The sequence below is a fragment of the Vidua chalybeata genome, chromosome 8 (assembly GCF_026979565.1).
Source record: "Vidua chalybeata isolate OUT-0048 chromosome 8, bVidCha1 merged haplotype, whole genome shotgun sequence".
In the NCBI taxonomy this organism is placed as follows: Eukaryota; Metazoa; Chordata; class Aves; order Passeriformes; family Viduidae; genus Vidua; species Vidua chalybeata.
Window position 1 is genome coordinate 29,043 of NC_071537.1, and position 24,783 is coordinate 53,825.

General features: G+C 35.4%; 1 protein-coding gene across 6 annotated transcripts; it reads right to left on the minus strand.

Annotated features, from left to right (window-relative positions):
* Positions 1-431: 431 nt before the first annotated feature.
* Positions 432-23,496, minus strand: MSH4 (mutS homolog 4). Of its 6 annotated transcripts, none has more exons than XM_053949486.1 (20): positions 23,229-23,496; positions 20,639-20,803; positions 19,740-19,903; positions 18,755-18,865; positions 17,916-18,031; positions 17,132-17,305; positions 14,781-14,953; positions 13,966-14,009; positions 11,231-11,305; positions 10,759-10,823; positions 10,015-10,184; positions 9,024-9,160; positions 8,528-8,631; positions 7,570-7,694; positions 6,542-6,742; positions 5,189-5,307; positions 4,533-4,661; positions 2,904-3,075; positions 1,144-1,232; positions 432-801 (listed from the first exon to the last, which is right to left on the minus strand). In XM_053949486.1, exons 1-20 carry the CDS (start codon positions 23,494-23,496, stop codon positions 616-618), a joined length of 2,787 nt encoding a protein of 928 aa, XP_053805461.1. In that variant the 3' UTR covers positions 432-615. The 6 variants fall into 6 exon arrangements, with proteins under 6 accessions (XP_053805461.1, XP_053805463.1, XP_053805462.1 ...); XM_053949488.1 differs by having other exon boundaries at positions 6,542-6,610; positions 13,942-14,009; XM_053949487.1 differs by having other exon boundaries at positions 5,189-5,265; positions 13,942-14,009.
* Between the last annotated feature and the right edge of the window lie 1,287 nt (positions 23,497-24,783).

Sequence of the window (24,783 nt, forward strand, 5' to 3'; positions counted from 1 at the left end):
GGCTTCTCTGCAGGGTCTTTGGAAATCCTGCAGTGACTTGGAGACTGAGCAAGAGGAGTATGAGAAAACCCAGAACCTTTACCGTCAACATCAAACACCTTGCTCTGAAGAAGAGACAACAGCTTGTTTTTACACATCCAAATTCCTTCAAATTTTAGTATCATCTGTTTCCTGGAATTATGAGAAGTGTTTAGCACAGCGCAATGAATGAAATGGTCTCATTTTCAGAAGACACAACTGAACAAGAACAGACAGCAAAACTGCTTTGAGGTAATTTGGGCACACATTTCCCTTTTTGCAATCTGAGCTTTCTTTTGTATCATGCCTGAAATTCTGAGTTCCTTAGGGTTGCCCCAGTCCTTCCCTCTCAGTGCTGCTCTAAAATGATGAAAATTATACTATTTTTGTTAAAAAGAATTGTGTTCCTCATAGAAGGCAAATGCTTTTATTCCAGGTATGTTGGGGTGGGGGGAACCCATAAAGGATATGATCTTCCATTACTGAGTGTAATTAATAATTAAAAATATAACACCATGTGAAAAGACAGTACTAATACTGTGGGAAAAACCAGAATCATCTTGCAGTCATAAAAATTAGAACAGCCTATGTTACATATTACTGTTGCTCATCATTTTTTCTGGGTGTGGCACAACTGGCTTCATACTTTTTCTTCAGGGCTTTCAAATATATACGCAAACTGTCAGGGTCCAGTCGAGAATTTCTGGCAGTCTGAACCAATCTCATTGCTAACTGGTATGCAGCTCTCTGTTTCATCATCTCAGGAGTGGTCTCCTGCCTGTGCTGTTCTTAAAAATATACACACATTAAAACACGAAATAAATGGTTATATTATAAAAATACTAGTATTAGCTATTTTTCAGCCTGTTTTTGATCTCACAATTCTTGGTTTGCATACAAACATTACACCCAATCCTCCTTTACCCTAAGGGTCATTTTGTGTTGTCAGCTAACAGTGACCTTCAGTATAATCTTTAAGAACTGGTTCCAGAAATATAAAGTTTAATGAAATCTGTTTTCATTAAAACATAGGCAGCACTTATCCTGTAACCCTTCAGAAACTGAAAATACATTTGAGCTGTATAAAAACAGTGAAATACAGCATTATAGTTTTCTACTACATACCAAAATTTGTTTTGCAATGTGACTTGTGATTTCCTTTGCATCCAAAATTATGGATGGTGGTAGGGAGGACACTTCAGCAGCTTTTAGCCCTAAACATATAAAACACAAATCAGGATTTTTTAAATTTTTATCCCTACCTTCCATTTTATGTCTTCCAGAATTAACATAGCCTGTTTTTCTAAGGGGTAAAGATTTAATTTTAATTAAAATAATTTTGGTGTATTTTCTCTTTGTGTGATTTTTTTTGTTTGTTTGTGGGGGGGTTTAGGTTTTTTTGTTTCTTTTGGTTTGGATTTTTTTGGTTAATAGATAATAGGTTTTGGAGAGATACAAAATAACATGTCTACTTTGTTTTAATGCTATCTCTGAAACACACCTCAACATCAAGCTACAGCCGGTAATACTGTAAATGGGTAGAATGAGACATATTAGGGGGTTAAAAGGAAAAAAAAAACCAGCACCATGGTGTTAACAGTTTTCTCGGTTCAGGTTTTTTAATTTGGCAGAAAATACAGAGGTTTTGCTAACTGCACTCTCAATTATATCCAAAAGTCCAGTGGACAGGGATGTAATTTTTCAACTTCTTTGTTGCCAACAGGCAAACTTCCAGATACTGGAGGTAAGAAAGAGATGTAAACATTTTTTTCCTGCCCTAACACGATTTTTTAACTTTTTCCTTTGTCCGTAACCCTGGAAAGTCTGTGGTTCATTGGGTGGTTTTAAAATGAAAAAGGGTCATGAAGAGCCCTTGCACCCTTTCTTAGAATGTGACTTTGCTCAAGTAAGGTAAAGCCAAGACACAAACACTGCGTTTCTAAAGGTCTCCTGTTCTCAGAAATTACTCTCTAAACATACAACTCTTTGGAGTTAGAGGTGGTGTAGCATCTAAAATTGAGCTTGTGCTGCCGAAGTTAAACAAATTTATTCTGAAATTCTGATCAAGGTAAGTTTTAAGTCCTGTTACTTGAAGCTTAGCTGGAATAATTTCTAGTCTTCAGTTACCAACAGCTTGCAAAAATCACGTGTAGCTAATTTCCTCTTGATTAAATGTTACCTAAATCTAGCAATCAACATCCGAATCTAGTATTTGGAAACATACAGATTTCTTTACATCTTTGTCATTCAATCTTTTCTTTATTGACCCATAATTACTCAAGCTGCACAATCTACACTATAATTTATTCTGAAGTTAAAAGAGAAGTAAATCCACTTTTCAGAAAATACTGATGCTTTTGTAGACCCTCTCAAAATTGTCTTAGCCTAATATACTGTAAAATTCCTCTCCTTTTTTAAAGAAACTTGATTGATTTTTGCTAATCGAAAAGGGCCGACCTGCTGTTAACCAGTCGTATCACTGCTTATGGCAGACACATCTTTAAATCACTACAGAACATTCATTCATATTTGTAAGTGCAGATAAAATGAACTCAAGTAGTATATGCTCAGAATGGCTCAACTCATTCAAACAGACATGAATCGAGGAGATACTGGCATCAGTAAGACATCATTAAGATTTTTTTTCACTACAAAATATCATGTAAGTTCTTCATACTACCCGAAACTACTATCTCACTATGTGGTTACCTAAAACACACAATTATTTGGAACAAATTATAGATCTGCAGATCTCTATATCTCTCTGAGAGAGACACAAACTCAAGAGAAACTCGTCATCAGAAAAAATACTGTTAGATGCCTAATAACTGAAATAGTATCTTGTGTAACTTTTGCCAACTGTAAGTCACAGTGGAATCCATTACCGTAGTTCTTTTCCTCTGTGTATCCTTTAGAAAGTGTGTAAGTGTAAGTAATTTTCTCATTTCCAGCACTGCTTCTCACATGTTGCACTTCAAAATGGTAGTTTTCCACGTTGGGATATAAAGCGTCTATATGACATAGTTCCAGGAAATGTGTAGCAAACAGTGTAAATGCCTAAATAAGGAAACAAGAAAGAAAATTTTTTTCGGCAATGATCCAGAAATAAATTACAATAAATAAGAAAAATTAAATAATTTCACAGATGTCCAGGTATTCCTCCAAAACGCTGAAAAGCTGTTTTTACACTACTAAAGCAAATGAAAATCCTTAAGGGATGCGTTCTACCATTGGCAAGTACATCTTTTCCAACTGAGGATTCTTCTGCTCATTTCTAAATAGAAGGAAAACAGTATCAGAAATGAAAGAGAATCCATGATGCTTACAACATCTGACTGGTGTGGATTGGAATGACTGTCAAATGGTTGCTTAATTCTCTTAAGGAATTATTTATCAAAAGTACAAGTGACAGAAAGTATCTGAGCTTTTCAAACCAAAAAATCCTCAAAAGTACTCTGAATAAACTCTGAGGAGAAACAAACACCTGCACGCTCAAAAGGCTCATAACAGACCCCTGAGATTGATCACATAACTAGCAACAGAGGTAAAACTTGCAATCCATCTAAAATTATCTTCCCCTTTTCTAAACAAGTTTCTAACCTCTGTGACCAATTAATAAGTTCTGTGGAACTACCACTGTACTTTGAAAGGTAGCCACCAGGTAAAGAGGTTCACTTTTAACATTCAAGCGTAAAGCAAAACTAAAACTAAACTAAGTAAGTCAAACTAAACAGACTGGGTTATTCTCTTTCTAGACAAGCTTGCAAAAACAAGTTATGGTGACCAGTGTTCTGGTTTTAAATGGACTAGAGTTAGTTTTCTTTATAGTAGCTTGTGTTGCGCTGCTCTGGATTTGTGAACGAGACAGTACTGATAACTCACCCATGTTTTAGCCACTGCAGAGCAGCGTTTGCACAGCACCAAGGGCTGTTCTGCTCCTCACCCTGCCCCACCAGCAAACAGGCTGGGGTTGTTCAAGGAACTGTGGGGGGACACAGCCAAGATGGCTGACCCAAACTCACCCCAGGAATATCTCACACCATACTACACCACCACAATAAGAACTGTGAGGAAGGAGGGACATTTGGCATTCTGGTAACAGTCACTGTGAGGAAATGGCATTGCAGGAAACGACTGAACATCTGCCTGCTGATAGGAAGCAGTGAATTAATTCCTTATTTTGCTTCTGCATATGGCTTTTCTTACTTACTAAACGGTCTTTATCTCAGCCCACAGGTTCTCAGGCTTGGGCTCTCACCTGGGAGCAAGCGAGCAGCTGGGTGGTGTTTAGCAGCCGACTGGGGTTAAATCACAACAACCAGTGAACAGAACTGCAGCTTATATCAGCGTGTTTCCTCTATCACTGCAATTCTTACTATTCACCCGTTATGCAAAATACCATATTTAGCCAAGAAATTTTTGTAGAACTGATGTTAAATTATGAGAAAATACTGTATTTACTTTCAGGATGACAAAACAATTCTAAGGCTTAAATTCCTTTAAAACAGAATTACCTTTAAGTTCAACAGATATTCACAGGCAGCATAACAAATTCCAATACCTTCTTCAGCACTGGTACCTCTGCCAAGTTCATCAATAATGATGAGTGATTTATCATTAGCATTTTGTATGATGTACGTTATCTAGAAAAGTATTCAAAGTGTTATCATTCCTGTAAATATGGATTTTTGAAAAGGAATTTTGTATGTTATTCAGATGGAACATAATGCAGAAATTAAAAAAAAAAATCTCTTGAGATACAGCAATTTTACCTTTTCAAGCTTTCAAACAGCTGTCAATTCTAATCAAGCAAAGACTCATACTACAGCATTCTTCCTCTTTTCCACTAAACATACCACTTACCCTCAAAATGGTGTCAGTTTGTGAGAGGAAATTGAGAGAGCTTAGGCCCCTACAAATGATAATTTAACATCTAAGCTGACCCAAAAATGTTGGAAGTACTATCCAACAAAGCACTGATTTTCACTCACACTGGAATATCTTTCTATTTAAGAGATGCCTAGTTTTCTGCGGTTTATCATAAAAGAGAGGAAGGCTGAATTTTTGACTGTTTTACAAAGTACATTCTTTCAGTGGAACTAAGGTAGTACAATTCCTATTAGCTTAACAATAAAAATGTGCCTTGGACCTTGACAGCTATATTTCATACCTCTTTCATTTCCTTCATGAATGTTGATGCATTTGTTTCAATATCATCATCCATTCCTATTCTGGTAAAAATCTGCTCTGCAATTCGAAAAGAACAATACTCTGCTGGGACATAAGAACCTACAAAGTAAGTAAAATACGAGTTTCTCTCATCACTATAACACTTGCCTGAATACATAATTGGGGGAAAAAAAGTTACTTTCACACTTGGTTTTTGTGCACAGAAGAGAAAGCATCTAATTTGATAAAGTTTTGTAAGATTATGTTCTACCATTAATTTATAATTTATTTTTAAATTATATTATTAATTATATAAAGAAAAAAGTTATTATATAGGTAGGATAATTAAAGAAGCTTATCAGTGAAGCTTGTAAGAAATCATGTGCTTGAAGCTATTTGTCAGTCTAAAGGGATGCAGAGAAAACAATGAACTCTGGGATTGTTTTACATTTCTGTGGCCACTGATTTACTAATCCCAAGTAATGTTAGTTTCCCAAAATCAAGATGATGTTGCCTTTATCAGACTTCAAAGCATAGTAGTTTTACCGAACAGGAAAAAACAGGAACCTTTTGCCAAAAACTTCACAGTCTGCTTTATTCATAGTAAACTCATGGTTTTGAGAGCAATTCCTCAAGAACCTGCAGTTACTGGGGACTGAACCCACAAATGCATGATGGACAAATTTTATTCTCCACTGCTAAGCAGCTTCATTCTACAGAGTTAGGTCTTTGACCTGTACTACCAGACTTACCATTAAGAAAAAAGTCATGAGAAATTCCTGAATATAGGAATGAATCTCAGTTAAGACTTTACAAATAGTTGGTTTCCTTTTGTAACTTTAGTAACAGAACCTTGCAATATTTGTTAATACTTTTATTTGAAATAGTTGATTATTTATCTATTAATTGTACTTCTCTGGAAACATGTTTCTCTATGTAATTTAAGTATGCTCAAGGTCATGCGTTGCTTTTGGATGACTAACACATGTGTCTGACCAGCATACTTGAAGGACACTCACTATCAATCTAGCAGAAGATGCTAGATTGGATTATGGGGCTCCAAAGAACTAGGGCATGCAACTGTGCTTCTCTGAAGATAGACTGGGGAGGCTTCAAGACACACAGATGGGGCCCCATATGTTTCCAGCAGCAGATGAAAAAAACCCTAGAGTTGCCTCTGTAAGCAATACAAGAGCTGGTAGAAGAAAATGGACTACAAATTACCTGTTAATATTTTATTTAGATATAATGTTATTCTGGAAATTAAATCATTCAACTTTATAAATATTTTTAACCAGAAAAAAAATGTGCTGCAGAAGATGACAAATACTGAATACTGTACACTCTTACTCACCAATCTGTGCCATAATTTGACAGAGAGCAATCTGTTTCAGGTATGTTGATTTTCCACTCATATTTGGTCCTGTAATAATGACAAAATTGTTGCCCTCTGTCAGGTACGTGTTGTTAGACACAGGTTTTTCCATAGCTATCTTTTCAAGAATGGGATGCCATCCCTGCTTGATTGCTAAAGTATCGGTAAATTCTGGACGAACTAAATGAAGAAAAAAGATGTAAAACACTGAGGAGTTAGTGTGGGAACCTTTACATTATTAAGCTAGTATGTTTTGAAATGAAGTTAATTCTTCCAGAGCAGAGCTCTTGGGAAGAATTACCAGCCACTTTCAGTTACAGATTCTCATTATCATGCAAGCCTTCATGATTTATGACTACAAAAAAAAACCCCCAAACTAAAACTTTATTTCTAAATTAACATTCCGTGGTTTTGTTCCCTAGCAAGTAGGGCTGAACTCCAGTAACAAAAATGAAAAGAGCTGAAATATTTTTATAAAGTACAAGGGTCGTGGACTCCTGTTACTTCTACATAGTACCCTGTATTTGTATGGTAAACAGGAAAGTAGCATTCCTTCTATTTTTCTTATGTGTTACCATACTGATTATTTGGAAATGTACCATGCCTACAAAGACCCATTTGATGCTGGAACTATCTCTATGGATTTCTGTCAGAATACAGTTCTTTTCTGAACCAATTACACATGGCTCCTCTTTATCTACCAGCATTAATGGAACAGAAAAAAACATAAACAGAGAATGTCCATACACTTCGTGCTTTTGAGCGATATCCTTAAACTATTTTGAGAAGAGTGACTGGGAAGGCTTATGGCAGCTAACTAGCAGAATTTAATTTCGATGAACGGAAGCAGAAAGAACATCAGCGTAAACCTGGCAAAGTCAGAGCAGAGACACTCACCTAAAGACTACTGAGACAGAAAAAGAAATGGAACCATACAAAACAGTCTGGTTATTCTCCATCAGAAGGGTCTTTATCTAACCCATAACAGAATTAAAGAAGAAACCTACCATAATCGGAAAGAGTGCAGGCATGGGCAAATGAAAGCAGCATATCCAGCATAGACACAATGTCGGACAGCTTGTATAAGCAATGAATGTGCTCATAGATCTCATTCAGTAGTTTACACACTATTCTGAAATAAGACATTGATTTAGCTGTTGCACGGCACATTCTGTCACTTTATACAACTTACAGAAATAAAGGAATTATAATGTCCATGCTGCATACCTTAGGATAAAAGGTCACTCATAAAACGCAATCATGTATACCAGATGCAAGCAAATGTATACATTTCTTGGAAGCAAATTAAGATCTTATACCATCATCTCAGCTAACATTCTGCTGATCAGACACCAGACACACACCTCAAGTACCAATAGCTCGTATGAACGCTTCACACAGAGAATGAACTAAAACTTGATTCCATAGCTATGGAATCAAGTATGTTTTATTAACATGGGAAATGTGACTCTAATTCCCTTAGATCTTCATATTAAAAAAACCCTACATGGTTGCTAGAAAGAATTTCCATTCAACTGACAGGTAACATTACACTTACTAAGTTGTGACTCAGAGAGGAGAGCAACACGACATGCAGCAAGGACAAGACACGGAAATAGACAGTTCTGCTCTAAATATAAGGAACTAACTAAAAGTACCAATTCTGCATTACAGATGCAAAGCGAATGCATTCATTGTGCCATTTTGTGTAGATAATTCACGGATAAAAAATTTATATGATGACCACTTCTATTAATAAATGCCAATACATTTGTAAATATATTTAATACAATACACAATTTATGGGTTTTTTTGTCTCAGGAGATGCACTTGAACAGTGTTGCTTTAGACTATTTCTGTAAGTAGCCATATTTTAACAGAAAGAGAGCTTTAAAAGCCCCTGTAGAGATAATTGGAGAAAATAAACGTACTTAGCAAATATTAAAAAGTTTTAACAGGTCTTACAAGTAGGTCATGTGATATATTTCTCTCAGGGACTCCTGACATCTTTCATTCATTTTTATTAAATCTGCTGAAGTGAAGCTATATGTGTTTTTCATTTTCGTGATCTATGGGGAATTGAAACCAACAATAAGAGCTTGCCTTATTATCAGAAGGAAAACCAGCTCCTAAAAACCAAACTGGGAACCATATGGGGAAACAAAAGAGAACAAACAGCCCAGTTTCATTTTTACTACATAATCTTTTATGAAAATTCCATTTAAGATAACAATTAGCAAGATATACAACTTTATTCTTGCACAAAATGTAATTGCATGTATTTGCACACTTTTGATTATATTATAAAAACATCCCAATTAAAACTTCATTTACTTCTAAATATCTTCAATGAAATTATTTTTATTGTTATTTACTGTATAATGTGCACTTTATTACTATATTATATACAGTAAATAAAGTATACAAATATATTATGCTAAAACATATTTTGTACAGATACCTTTGTAAATTCTGAAGGAAGCTGGCCATTAGGTAATGTTGAACAATCAGCATTCATTTGGATAAAAAATCCACGAGCAGAGCTGAAACTTGTTTTCATTGGCAGGCTGTACTTTTCAGCAAGTTGCGTTATCATACCTACATACCACATGCAAAGATTTAACCCAAATTACATACATTTAGGTACATCCTTCTTCTCCTTCCCCCCCCCCCCCCCCCCCCCCCCCCCCGCCCCTTGTGCTGGCACAAAGATGGAAAGTGTTAATGGAAGATTTCAGAAATGCAAAACTAGTACCATCTGTATTTTTCACTATGTATGAATGTAGGATTAGAATAAAACAGGAACTTCATGACATATGACAGGTGCTAAAGTTTCTGATGCTTTTTTAGGTTTCCAACTATAGACTAAATTAAGATGGTCCTTTCTAGAAATCAGTAATTTATACTAAAAAAGAGGAAATCAGTTTCAAATGAAACTTTTTTCTTCTATTTTGACATAATGATAAACAGGAAGGTCAGTAAAACACAGTAATGCACATCACAGTAAAACTCCTTTTGTTCGTATTTTCCAACTCTTAATATCTTAGCTAAAAGGTAGTCCACAGATAGATCAAGACTGCTTAAAATATAAAGAACAAAGAACTCATATTTCAAATGAAGAAGCTAAACCAAAGATTTACATGTTTTATGCAGAATGTTTTAGGTGGAGTAATTCTGTTCCATTACTTCAACTTTTTTGCACTTTAATAGAACAAGGACTAACAGAGCTTTGAATATAGAAATCACCATATAATTGTTCAATTTTATTAAAATAAAACTGAGGTTTTGTCCAGAAATGGAGAATCTCAGTTGCTTATCAATGACAGTCAATTCATACCAATACTACTTTTTACATATGAGAAGGTTATAACACATATAATTACATGGCTTCTATATGTCAAGTGCAATCTACTTTAAACTCCAAATAAATACAAATTTTAGTTTAGAAATACCTGCTATGTCATCAACAATTTCTGTGTATGTTCTACGAGCTATGTCAAGGAATTCATTGATGTTAGGCTTAACAGCGTAGCACTTCTGGGTCCTCATACTCAGACATCCTTTTGTGTATCTTGTATCATCATTAATTACACTTGTAATCTTTTCAAGTATAATTCCAAATCTGCAATATCAGTTGAATCACTAGTTAGATACATAATATTTTATGATTTTTAGTTGCAGTATCATCCCCAAATTACAAGTAACAGTATTACAAGTAAGTGAAGCCACTTTTAAACTTTCTACTGTTAAAACAAAACATTACATTTCATTTCTATTTTCACCTCAGAATGAATTGTGACTATACTGAAGTCTGAATGAAAATACTATTTGCATCTTTGGGAGCTATAAATTACTTTTCAAATATACATTTTTTTTCCATACACAACACTTGATTTTTGTATTATTATGGAGACTCTAGGAAACCACTACTCTTGTCTTTTCAGAATTATTTCTAAGGGAGTTCAGTTTAGCAGCAACTCCACTATCACAGCAGAGTTTTTGCTCCACTCTCTGGCTTTTATCCCTGTACTCATTAGCTGAAAATTAAGATTTTCTGACAATTAAAATCAGCTTTAAGCAAAAGAATTGAGCTATACTCATAACTATAAACAAGCAAAGATGCAACATCTTTTATCTTACGGGCACTTTTGATATGAGAGTTTCTAACAACAGTAGCTAAGTATTATGAGAAATACCTTGTATCTTCAAGAGAATTGTAATAAGCCTTTAGCAGCTGTGCCTTACAGCTTCTTAAAGCAGCCTGTTGAAGATTAAAATTTGGACATAGCAGTTACTTCTTTCTGCAGCCTTTTTAAAGGACTGAAAGTTTTCAGATTCAGTGAGGCTAATCAGCATTTTTGTAAATAGTCTGTGGAATCTGAGCAGGAGTTTCAGTTAAATGTTGTTATATAATGTATTATCCAGGTAAGGGTAGGAATCCTGCTCTTCGCAGCATAGACACAAATGCGTAATTCCGTTATTTGGCATTAAGAATCAATGAACTATGTTGGCAGTATTTTGCTCTGTAATTATATAATTTTTTTACTTTATGGATCCCTTCCGACTTGAGATATTCTGTGAAATTTAATAAACTGTACTTCATAAAAATAAGGACAAAATGGTCTGTACTTCATTAAAAAAAAAAAAAAAAGAATGAAGACCGCTTACTTTCAGAGGCTCCACAAGTTCTAAGGTATGCTTCAGGTAGATTAAATTAGTTATTTTGGATTCGGCAGTTTTAACCTGTTGAAAAATTTTCCGAATATTGAAGGTGTTTGTACGACTGTTCTAAAAAGTACTTAAGAACCAGGAGAACTCATATTCTTAACAGTAACGAGATTATACATTTAATGAAAATTCCATAAGCTCACTTTGACAACTTTGCATCTGCACAAAAAATGTTTACCTAAATTTTACACTGCCAGCTGTGATAGTTTGTCCACCAGTAGTTAAGATTTTCCTATGTTTGTACTGATAATGACTGACTCTAGAACACCCTGCTAAGCCAAGCTGTGAAAACTTCTCATCTTCTATGTATACTTAACTCTTTACAAGCTCTGCACAATTTGTAGACTTTTTCAAAGCAAATACCTGATGTATTATAATGAGGCTCACACCCTTTTCCATTAATACTGTTAAACACAACATAACCCAGTTTGGTTGATTTCTCTTTGGTTAATATATGTACATCTCAGACATCTGCTCATAGATAATAAAAAAATCCAGTAAATATCTCAAAATTTTTCTCACAATAATGACTGTTCTTCAAAATCTTTCATTCACCGAAACTCTCGACCTTGTTTTGTATGCCCCATTAACACTCACGATAAGGATTTTGCTGCTGACATTAGGGCATAACATATGCGGTACACATGCACTGTGCAAAAGAATTTTAAGGAAATAACACAGATAAATGTAGATAAGCACATGAACATAGGAGCATGACCCCATGTGAAATCATTTCTCATTCATATGTAATATCTCTTTACTCTTGTGGCTGAGGGCATCTCATAACTTAGTCATATAAAGTTTTTTTTTATAAAAGACAAAACTAAACAGTGCTAAATACTAAATGAATGGAAGAATGCTAATGTCCAAATACATATGGGGTCTAAGTCCCATGAAGGAATCAGAGATCAAAAGAACTGATGTGGTCATACATGAAAAAGTGGTAGTGGAATGGATCTTTGACTAATTAGTTCTTACAGGAATTTTAACTGAACTAGTGTTACAAGTGAATCTCTGCATATGATACACTCCAACCCAATGGCAGTAAATTATTTCACCATTGATATGATTTTTCAAGTACACATCTCAGCAAGACTGGATCAAGCACAGTTTTTGAAGTGTAAGGCTTTTGTCCCTTGGAGTCTCATTGAAGTGCCAGATGTTGTTTATGCAATGAATATGATTAAAAAAAAAAAAAAAAAAGACAATTAGCCCCTCCAAGAAACTCATGCTTTTTCCTAACTGCTTTGTAACTGCATGACATAACCTTGAGAGAGAGCAGTTATTAAAAAAAAAAGTTGACCTTTCCAAACCTATTTTTTAAAGTACTGCCTGGGGAGGTGGTGGAATCACTGTCCCTGGATGTGTTTAAAAAAAGACTGGATGTGGCACTTGGTGCCATGGTTTTGTTGAGGTGTTAGGGCATGAGTTGGACTTGATGATCTTGAAGGTCTCTTCCAACCTGGTGATTTTGTGATTCTGTGTGATTGACAGCCTCCTTAGGGTAAGAGAGTGCTCATGCTGAACATACCACTCACACATTTAGTAACTGAAACTGTAGGCTTCTGCATTTAGTAACTGAAACTGCAGGCTTCTGAGATGTGCATCTCATCTGCTGACTGGTGGAAGGTTTACAATGAAAATTTTTATGGAGAGTAGGAATGAAACATAGTGAATTGCCTAATCTAGCATTTGATAAAAGCAACCGAGCTAGCACTTGAATAAGCATGTCTGTTGTATGAATAGTAAGCTCTGCTATACTGGAACCAGTCAACAGTGAGAACACTGCAGTAAAAATGTTTGGTGTACATGGTCCTATGCATATGTAAAAGCGTCCTGTGTGACAATTTTAGTCATAAAAGATGAACTCATGAATTCATGTTACACATTACTACAAGGAAAGCTGCGAAGAATTAGGATTCTGGGTTTTGATTATGTCATTAAAGAGATTTATCTGAATTTATTACTACTGTCTTGTTTCAGTCTGTACCTGATTTCTTTAACTATAATTAGACAAATCCTTTATCTAAGCAGGTAAATCAGCACGTGAGAAGACACTGAATGGTGAAAGAGCTGTGAGTATCTAAGATGCTGGCACACAAGCATAAACATAAGGAATCATCAACCTCAAAAGCAGTGGCAGACATATCCAACTCGAGTACAATAGGCAAATGTAACTTTTAACACCATGGTTTCAATAAGCTTAGTGGAAACAAAGCTGAGGTTCGGTAACCTCAAGCTCACTGTAGTTAACTGTTGGGTCTGGTCTCAACCAAGATTCACTGGTGAACTACATGTGTTTATTCCATTTTGATATTTGTATTACATGTGCTAACATGCAGACTGGTATATGAGGCAAGGTCTAATGAAAAAATAGTCTTGCTCTTAGACATAACAGTCACTAGGACTGTAAGTCACTAAACACTTTTTCCATTTATGCTGAAAAAAATATAAGAAGAAGAAAATTCCTCTCATCTGAGTACTGTTGAATAAAATGTACACTTACGAAGAATAAAGGTGGGGAGTGATAAAAGAGCAAACATTTTTGGAAGTACATTTGCATAAATTAGGATAAATTATAAACATCACATTTATATATTATATGTTATGGACAGATAATTGATTTTTCCAAGGTGTATTTTGCAACATACTGTATCCTGCTTTGGAATCTGTACCAAAACTGAAAGTAGTTGTTCTGTATCCAGGAATTTTGAGATAACTGTAAAACAAAAGTATACACATCAGAAATTAAACTGAAATTATAAGAAGATGTATTTTCTTTGAAAGCACACAATTAATTAGCTATAGTAATGCTAATCTTTTTCTTACATTCTATTGTCACAAATTATTTACAGGATAAAAACTAGCTTAAAAATAGCTAATATCTGAATTATTTTGTCATAACTATACTTATGACTTACTCTACCTAAGCTTGCAGTGATTATTGTATAGATAGACATCTGACAATTCAGAAATACTTTTTTTTTTTTCTTAGATTGAATTGTGTTTCTCTTGTGACATAGCTGAAGATCATATGATCCAGTTTCAGGTGAACTAATTCTAGTATTGTATTTTACCTTTCTCTGTTGTTTTATGAAGCAACAGGAAAAAAATATTTATATGCAAGTATTACTTAAGCAATGTGTTCGCTTTTTCATGTATACATTATATATACTTGTATACATCAAACATAATGCATACCCAGCCATAGAGGTAAAGAGACAAACTCCAACTCTTTTAAAAAGCTACTGACTCACAGACTTCCATACACTGTTTCACAGAAATTCAACTTTTCTAAGCAAAGTACTTGAGAAAAATATCACTATGATATAATAGATTACTTCAAAAAATTAAGTGCTTACTATGTTACCTAACAAACCATTAAAAAATACTTTTCAAACATACTGAGTCACACTACATACTTTCCTATATTAGAAAAAAAATGTTTAAAAAGAAATATAATATTAGCTGTTACAAAATAAACTACTACCTGCTTGAAGACCAAAAAAGAGCTCCTCATCCTGGAGTAATTCCTGAACACAGTCCAGTCTTGTGTTAATTGTTTCAGCATCAACTAGAGGTTCCAGGATATTGGACCTAAGTCTTCGACTTCCACCAGGAGTTTTAGTGTAATTTAGAACACCAAGAAGTGTGTGACCATTCCTTTGAAAATAAAATAGATGTGAAGAATACATCACGAAAAGAGATGGCAAGTGTCAGGAGACATTTACAGGCAAGAGTATCCTACAAATCTGAGGCACACTTTGGCATGCTTAGCATCTCCCCATTTGCCATATATATTATATGAACTCCCGCAGTTTAGGAAGCTAGGTAAATCCATGTAATTTAATATAATATTAGCCCTCAATTATATAAGTATAGAAATACATTTGTACTTAGTATTTTATTCATATTTTGTAGTAGTATTTCATTGCTACTGCAGTAGTAAAGTTCACATTTTCCCTCTCAATTAAAGTAATTAAAATCAACAAACCAACCCTACACAAGGAGGCAAATTATTAAGTTATAATCAGAGAACAAATATTAATCAGAATAATTTCTTTGAAATACATTTCTGAAAATAATTTAAAATACTTAGAAGTCAAAAAGAGAATAATTTTTTGTTTATTATTTTAAAGAACATATTTCAGTCAATATAGGAGTTAAATGACATGCTTATAATTTCTAAGTATTAGTTTCATCTTTATGGCTTTTACATGTTACATATCCCAGGGTTTCACACTTAAGGGTGATTGCATCTATGCAGAATAAGCCATCTGTAATATTTACACCTACTACACAGTCAAATAGTTTTAGAAACCTGAAATCCTCTATGCTATTGGCTGGAAGAAGACCCATGAAATATTTGGGCCATAATAATATATTGATTTAAACCAGAACTTGAATAGGAAGAAACCTGATACAAGTACACAAAACAACACCATGAAGATAGGTAGGTAGGTAGGTAGGTAGGTAGGTAGACAAGACAGAGTGAGCAGAAACACCCCGAAATATCATGGTATAAAAAAAGCAAAGCAATAGTCAAGAGAATTTAAAAAAATAATGGGGAAATGCAAACCCAGTTGCATTAAAGATGCATTTACTGTATGACGCAACCCGTGACAACACTTAAGTGCAACTCTGCGTTTGGGAGAGCATCCACAGTGCCTATCTTTACGCAGTTGAGGACTTATTTCCCTGCACAGTTAAATGAAGAGAGACGAGACCCTCCAGAATTAAGACCGGCACACAAATTTCACTTAGGTATTTCTGGTGTGTGCCTGTGGTGTGTGACTTTTACCTGCTGATACCTAATACAAAGATATCTAACCAGGCTTTGGGGGTAAGATCTATGTAATAAAAATAGCTATGTCTGGCTGATTCGAACTTGCCAATGGATCAGCAAAAATTCCGCATCAATAATGCTAAAAAAAAAATCCAGAGAAACTTAAAGCAGTTTACTGTTGCTCAGTTCCTCCTGTAACCACCTTCCTCACAAAACTATCTGTGAAATTAAGAATAGAAAAATATTTTTTCAGAAAAACATTGCTCCAAAACTACCTTCTTATGCAAGGCATTCTGTGGTTCTACTGTATCTCCCCAAGGGGAAAGCTCTTATGAACAGTACTTGGAGTGAGGAACCTCCAGGCTCCCCTTTTTATATCAGAGTGAATAAGAGGATATCTAAACATCTCAGAACTTGACAGGCAGCAAAACGCAAGTTCCAAGTATTTCTCTTGCTAACCACAAGTGTAACAGTCTGGAGAAGGCAAGCCTTGAAGTTTCTTCTGCCCACAAGGCAACTAACTACCAATGAAGGAAGTGCTCCAAGCATTGATCTCAATGTGGAAAACTACCATGCAATCAAGTATCACATTGCACAGTCCCATCATTACAGAAATTACTCTCTTTTACACTATCAGATCTAAAAGGAAACAAAACAACCTTTCAAGGCTGAAGCATGTATCTTGTGTAAAATGAGTAAAATGTCAGTGTTTCAATCCAACATAAGAAATTTGCAGAAACATTGCCTCTTTCATTTCCCAATCTGTACTATTTTGCATACATAAATTTTTAAAGTCTGAATAAAACATACAGATCAATGTAAAGATGTTCACGCATCATCTCTTTCTACAATTCACTTTAGGATTTCCTGTGCTAGCAATTTTGTGCTAAATTGTAACACATTTCTCTTTCAAGATATTTTTCTAGAAGCTCTGAATGGCATGCAAGTTCCCTCATATAGAAATAAATATAACGGTCAGCTCTTTGACACAAATATCAAGGAAACTTAGAGAAATCCATCTTTATAAAAACGTAACTTGAAAAAACTATTCTTACCGAGAATCTCTGTTATTAATCACTAGTTCAAGATTTTGTGCTGATGATGAATCTATCATAGCTGTTTTCTCACTCCCCTGGAAACGAACCTTGAGTGATTTAGGAGCATAAACGGTGTTTTGGATAAATTCAACGTATTTGAGCAAAGCTGCTGCAGCTGCAAGACAGTAATACCTTGGAAAGAAACAATCTTTTATGAATGTTGAATACTACTACAGAAATACCACAAAAGTAGTGCACTACAGAAATAACATCTACACTACTGTGGCTTGGCAACTGCTGCAATTGACAGCACAGAAAAAGCCGTATATTTCAAATACGCACAATCCCATGTCTAGTGAACATATATTCATGCAAATCAAATATTCATAAATGTTTGAGTCTCTGTACACTTGATAGCCTACACTATATCACTGGTATTGTGAACATATGTATTTCAACAGACACATGTGATTTGAAGACCCTGGTCACCAAGTATCAACACTTAAAATTGTTGATACATAGAAAATGCTTGCTGAGGCCAGAAAGAAAGGCAGCCACAGCTCTTGAAAGGTATCTTTAAAGAAAGAATGAAAACAACGAAGTGGAAAGCTGTGAAAACTCGAAAAAAAACACTCAACTGTAATAGGCTTTCTATGTATATTTCTATGTATATCAGAAACATTGGAGGGCAAAAGAGTTTTCTAACTTTTGCAACATGACACGGATATATGTACTGAGTACATAAAATGATTTTGTTAAAAACTTATCTGGACATAGTATGCTTTTCCTTATTTAAACATACTTTGATTGGACTTCCATGAAAATGGTGCTAAATTCAGATGCACACAATTGTTCTATGTACTCCAAACCCTTTGTTTCATTGAAGTATTTTCTCTGGACAGTTGTAAAAGTCACATTCTGTGAAGATGGGGATGAAAGTGAATAGTTTTAGAAGTTACATCAGAGAGACTTCTATTTTTCTAGTGATACATGTTTCCAAGAAATCTATCAACTGATTCTGCAATCTGTCTTCATAGAAGTATTCATTCTAGCTTACTAGCAGAAGCAGGTCAATGTAACTGGAGGTGTACGATACACAAGTGATTTATGTGAGAGAGAAAGAGGAGAGAGGTCAGGAAGTAAAGAGTACTCATGAAGAAGCTATCATCTCTGCAGCAATGAAGCAATTCAGGTAGTAATTAATAGGTTTTTTTTAAAGGTTCTGAGGCTTCAATATGCATAAATCACTTATACTAGTTCATTTTATCCTCTTTTACCCGGACAGTGCTTTTTCCTATTCTATGATACATCAGCCCCACTGATTTATCAGGTTGAGAGAACAAAGGAGAATGCTTGATTTTTTAATTTACGTATCTTTCCTAGGTTTGGTATTACCCAATGCCTCAAATTCAAAACTTTCAGCTTTCATCAGCAATATACCTATCTCTGTAATTATCACTATTAGAAGTAGCAGCATGGGAGCTGCATTTAGTTTATTCACTACCATTCTAAATGTATCCCTGAAAATCATAGAAAACAAAATCTTAAGATTTTAAAAGTTGTGTAAAACTCTTAAATCAACCATCATATAAAAGTGATCAACAAGAACTCTAAAATATTGAATGAAATTTTAGATCTTACCTTGAAATGCTCCATTATCAGACTGAATAATTTTGTTGTATTCCCTGCATCACAGGCAGTGTTTGACATTATTATTTCTAGTGGTGTTAAAATCTTGAGTTTAGTAATAACCTAGACAAAAATTCAAAAAAATTCAATTTAAAGAATGATATAATCTCAAATATTTTAGACAATAATGACCAGCAATAACAAAATACAGAACCCTTGTATTTTAGAATCAGCACTAATGCTTGAAAATAAAACAAAGAAACCCATTATACAACATTGTACATTACACAACAACTGCAATGTACACCAGTGTTGTACAATATGCATTGTACAACATTATACAACACCTGTTTTAGTAAACAGATTAGATGGTTGTTTATATCCTGAGTCAGAGTTACTTACTGTCCTAATAGAGCATTTGTTTCTTTGAATATTGTAAAGATGCTACAAGCCACATTATTTTCTAGCATGCATAACTACAAAATAACCCACAAGATAAGATGTTTCACTAATGCCGTTGCTGCATAAACCAGAGATTACTCACCAAATTAATGCAGAATATGTAGTGCTGGCTGCAAATTGAGTGAATTTCATTTCAAACTGAGACAGAATATTTATGTAACCAACCCCAGAACTATAATTACTCTATCACACACACACACATTTATGCACTTCTGTTCTCACAGTTGTTTTGCCTGGTGAAGAACACTTGCAAGTTCTACTATCATGTATTGCCCAATGCTCTTCAAAACGAGGCATGTCAGTCCCACAAACAGTGTATTTTGCAGAAAGGCTATTTTTCTTTTGAAAAACATTCTTGCCTCTTTAATATCTGAGGCACAGTAACGAAAATAGCAGTCTTTTCAACACTGCACATTTTCTAGAATTTGTTACTTCCACTTCTGAGAAATCTCTTCCACAAACTAGAAATTTAACTTTCCATTGGTCATAAGCTTTTTTCAACAAAGTAAGTCACAATAATTAGGCCATAAAATACCTTGGCATAAGTTGTATTGTCTGCAAATTGTGATAATATCATCTCAGGATTTTTTAAATCTATACTGGCCATTCCTACTTCACCTCTGGCAAGGCCTCTTCCTTCTACTACAGCTACAATAACCGATGCAACAGAATGAGCAGAAACTGCAGATGAGGATGTAACTGTAAAACAGTCAAATATATTCAGTTGCATTCAATACAGATTAATTGCAGATTGATCAACGAGCATCACAAACGACAGAGCAAGGATAAACAAATATACAGATGCGGGAAAGAATCATTATCAGTTCAGTCTTTAAGAACATTAAAGACTGAACTGATAATGATTAGTCAGACTGTGAAAGAACTAACTTTAAATCCCATTACTTTTGCATTACCAGAGCACATATGATACATAAAGCATGGCACAAGGCATCATTATGCTGTAACACCATTTTGCTCATACGAAGCACTGCAAGATGTACCATCAGCTACTAAGTGTTCTGGAGAACTAGTGTTCTACACCTCTGAGCATGCCAACACAAAATACATAAAACTTGCATCAAGAAACTTGATAATTATGTTATATAAGATGTCTAACACATTACAAGCCTAAAAATGTACCCCGATTGGAGATGTGCATGAATTTGGGCTCTTTAGTGACCAAACAACATGTCCACATGTCCACAAATACAATTTGATTTCGGACAACTTGAAAAAAGTCTGAATTCTAACATGAATGCAAAGTAAGTAGCAAGAGGATGCAATACCAAAACATCTTCTTAGTATATAAAGTAGTATATTCTTGTCCGTGTATTGTTCCTTGGCGGCATCCTTTTTAATTAAAAATAAACTGTTTAATAAAAAAACATCAGAAATATAAGTTGGACTGTTTCCTCTAAGAGCTGTTAATCTTACCTGAATATCCCATAAGAGGGGTATGGCTTCTGCAACCAGATCTACCAGAAGAGAGAGGTGTTTTTCCTATACATGTGCTATTCAGGCCTCGCACAGAAGAAGAACTCGTGAAATTCAATGTGTTAGCATTTTCTACACAAGAACTTTTGTCCCCAAAATATGATTCTGAGGGGAGAAAATTAAGTAAATTATGAAAACAGCCACAACAAATTTTTATTCAGAAAGCATTATACAAAAAACATCTTACAAAACTTCATTTTTTATTAGCAGAAATAGAGATATCCAAACAAAATATCATTCTATGAAAGCTCCCCAGAGTATAAAATGAAATAAATCAGACTGCTTTGAAAACAAGCTTGCATTAATATGATTGTTTTTTACAGTGAGATTACCTGCAGTGCTAATAAAAAAATTATTTATATTTTTGAACAGAAATAATACAGCAGAAGTCACTTTACTAAGTATCATTTCATATTCTAATGAATTCTAAATTTATGAAAGAATGCTTTAAATCAACTGTATCTCACATTTGTCCATAATTTGAAAAATCTTTGTCTAAACCTCCACATGTGTTTTTGAAAACCTTTTTTTTAAAAGCTGAGCATTCCTTTTAAAAAACAGGACAATAAAAGAAAACAAACAACCACCTATGAATGATAATATTTTGAATTTATGGGGATCAACTATCAGAAATTATACAGTAATCTGGGATGTATTTGTTAACAGCAGTTTCTTTCACACAGGCATTTAAGATCTACCTATGTTTTTTAAGTCCCACAAAATATCTCTGTCTCAGAACATTTTAAATTTCCAATAAATTATTTAAGTAATTAACTTGTTTTTAATTCTCCCGAGATGACCGAAGACATCCTTAATCTAATTCAGGTAACTGCTAAGATTTAAAAAATGAATGAAAGTATAAATAGCAGATCCACTTAAAAAAACTCCAGGTATTATAAAACATGCAAATACAAATGTTTCTGTCTCTTATATTACATTAAAAATTGACATGCAGGACAAAATACTTAAGTATTGGTTTTTAGATTACCAATTAACTGCATGAGTTTTTATCAAGGCTGGCTGGTAGAAAAATATTTACTGTACTGGGGTTCTGGGGTTTGTTCGGGTTTTTTGGAGGGTGAGGTGGGATTTTCTTTGTGTTTTTTTGGTTGGGAGCTTTTTTTAATCTTAAAACTGTGACAAGTGATAAAAATATTAGCTCAGACTCTTTGGCTGGGGACTTTGTTCACAGTGGACACATCAGCATTGCAATGCAAACTGATAATTTTTTAAAAATAGTATTCACTTAGATTCTGGCATAAGTTCAGTCCAAATTTTGGCAGAAGAGACTTCCTGTAGAAGGTACTGACTCTGGCTTCACAGAGGGAAAACAGTAATTTTAAAGACCAGATGAACCAAATGATATGCAGGTATTTCTCAAACTCAACATTTAAGTCATGCCCTATTTTAATTAGCATTCTGTGTGGGGTTTTTTTTTTAGGATTCCTCAGTAGTCATATATATTACCCAAACGCATTTTACCAAATTTCCAATTTATACAGAATGGAGATACATGTATATCAGAATTCATTGCAGCAAGTGTGGTGAGGAAAGACAAATACACAATTAATATGATTGATAAGCAAGCTACACTTTATTCAAAGATCTTGTTAGTTTATATAGTTTTCTACAAGTAAAGTCATAGCAACTCAGCAACAAGCTCTCATTGGTTATTTCATAAAGGGTCATTTTTACATGTTTCTCCTACTTGTAGTTGCAGCTGCAGCCAAGTTCTTCATCTTCTAGCTTGGTACATCTTATTTTGCTAGGTACATCTTGTTTTACATCTTCTTCTTGTACAACTTATATCTCAAGGATATGTTGTCTTTGCTATCTGTACATGCGATGTGTGCTGTTCTCAGGCCAGGCACAGTGCTCGGTTCTGGGGTCTTAAACAGGGGATTGCTGGAACAATTGTTCCATCAACCCATGGCCCTACTCCTGCAGCCATTCGCCAACATTAAAATAATTTCCAACTCTTTTCATAGTTTCTTTTTGTCTGAAAACGGCACAATTTTAACTTTTTTTGCTGCCTGCCAAGAAACAGACTTTGATAGTAGATTTTTATGAAGGATGGCAAATAGTAGTATTGCATTGTAGGAACACAACATTCTTACCACACATCGAGACCGACAGGCTCTTAAAACTATTTCAAAGTCAGGCGTAAAATAAAAACAAAACCAAAAAACAACAAAACTCCCGAAACAACCAACAAATCAAACACAAATCCGAAACTCATAACCAATGTTTCGTTCCTCTCCTGTAAAACAAACACTGTGCAGCAATTCAAACACGTTTATTGTTCCCACCAGAGAGCTTAGCTACTACTATTCAAAGAAAATAAGAGATTCCTTTAGAATCTGTAAGGAATTATTTCCATTGTTCTGGCCAGCTAAATGACAAAGGTCGCTACGAAGGCTAGCTGCTGCTACCCCATCTCAGTAAGGACCGCTTTTAACAGCTCTTTCGGAACCCGAACCGAGCAAAGACAGCAGAAGGAAACAGATAAAGGCCCGGGCAGAGACCGTACCTCCCCTTTCGGAAACCGCCGGCTTCACCGTGCTGTTCCCGGCGGCCCGAGGGAAGGCTGCGAGGCCTTCCGCGCTGGAGCCGCCCGGCCGTGCCCCGCCGCTGAAGGAGCCCCCGGTGCTCTCCGAGCTGTGCGGCGTCTGCAGAAGCCCCAGGGTGTAGCGGGGTGTCTGCCCCGCCCGCCCGCCCACGCCCGGCGTGGAAGAGCCGCGGCCCGTGTGAGACTCCGAGGTGGCCGAGGCGAAGGCCCGCCCGCCCGCGCCCGCCATGGTGCGAGCCCTCAGCACCGCCCCCGGCCCGCGCGGCCCCGCGCCCACCGCCGGCAAGGGCGGCACCCGGCCCGAGCCCCCGCACTCAGAGACGGGCCCTGCTGGTAAAAGCTGTCGAGCTGCAGCTATAAGCGATACAGCAGTACACAGAGCTGCTGGCCCTGCAGCGGCTTTCATTCTAAATACGCAAGGAAAGTGCTTGCTCTGCTCTTTAAATGCTGCATTTATGCTGCATTTCAACATAATTTACCCCGCATTAATTCCTCACCATTCTGACTTCAGCAGGAGTTTCAACAATGTTTTCTTCCTGCTCACGAGTTTGGATACAAAAAGATGCCCGAAATAACCACAAAGCTAGTTTACCTCTGTAGTTGTCCTAAACACCTGCTTGTAAGATTGTTCTGGAATACTAACACTGCTTTGTGTATTAGCATCATGTAACACACACCACTAAAAGGTTTCAATTTACATTTTGACTAGGCACAATTTTGTGTCTGGCACTAAATACACCTGCATTATGAAACACTCCATATACTCACACCTTTTTTAACCTATAATCGTATAAAATTTTTAGAAATCACAGCTGACTTAGGAAATTACATTGATCAAACTTTCATCAGAGAACTCCAATAATATTAACAGCATTTCAATCTAAAGTGAAATGTTCTACACTGCTATGCAGTATCACCCACATATTAATTCCCAGGCTATCTCAGTCTGTAAGAAACTAGAAACTTTGAAGACGATTCCATTTTGTCTACAGAACATGGAAAAATAGCAACTTTCTAGCTACTAAACAGTGTTTTCCTGGATGAAAACAAGTGCACTTGCAAAGAAAACCGTAATGAAATACAAAAAAATTACTTTAAAATTGTTGGTTAACCTTTACAGTTAAATAAAACCTGATCAGTGCTGTCATTCCCTCACACTCAACACAAATCCTTTTTTGTAAGGCTTTTTATTGTAACTTTTTTCCCAAACCTTGAAAGATAAACTTCCAGGATTTGACCAAAGAACTCATCAGGCAAGTGGGCAGTTAAAAGGAGTAGAGCTTTTACCTTAACTAAAAGCCTGTAGGCTTTAAAAATTCATTAGAAGTGCTTGAGCACTCAAATTCACATTTTGTTTTTGAAATCCATGACAAGTAAAGGTCTATCAAATACTGACTTTGTCCAGTTCTAGCTTACTCTACACTAACACAGTTAAAAGAACCCAGATATTGAGCCCCACCTGTAAAAGGCAAGGCACATTCAAGATCCAGCCACTCCACTACCATACCAACTAGTG

Excerpts from the sequence above, each read along its gene's own strand:
- MSH4 (XM_053949485.1), bottom strand. The coding sequence starts at position 23,496 with ATGGCGGGCGCGGGCGGGCGGGCCTTCGCCTCGGCCACCTCGGAGTCT. Across the intron at positions 11,306-13,941 it reads AGATTCCAAAGCAGGATACA|GTTAAAACTGCCGAATCCAA; the intron begins GTATGTTGCAAA and ends ATTTTTCAACAG. Across the intron at positions 3,076-4,532 it reads AATATCTGTTGAACTTAAAG|GCATTTACACTGTTTGCTAC; the intron begins GTAATTCTGTTT and ends TTCCTTATTTAG.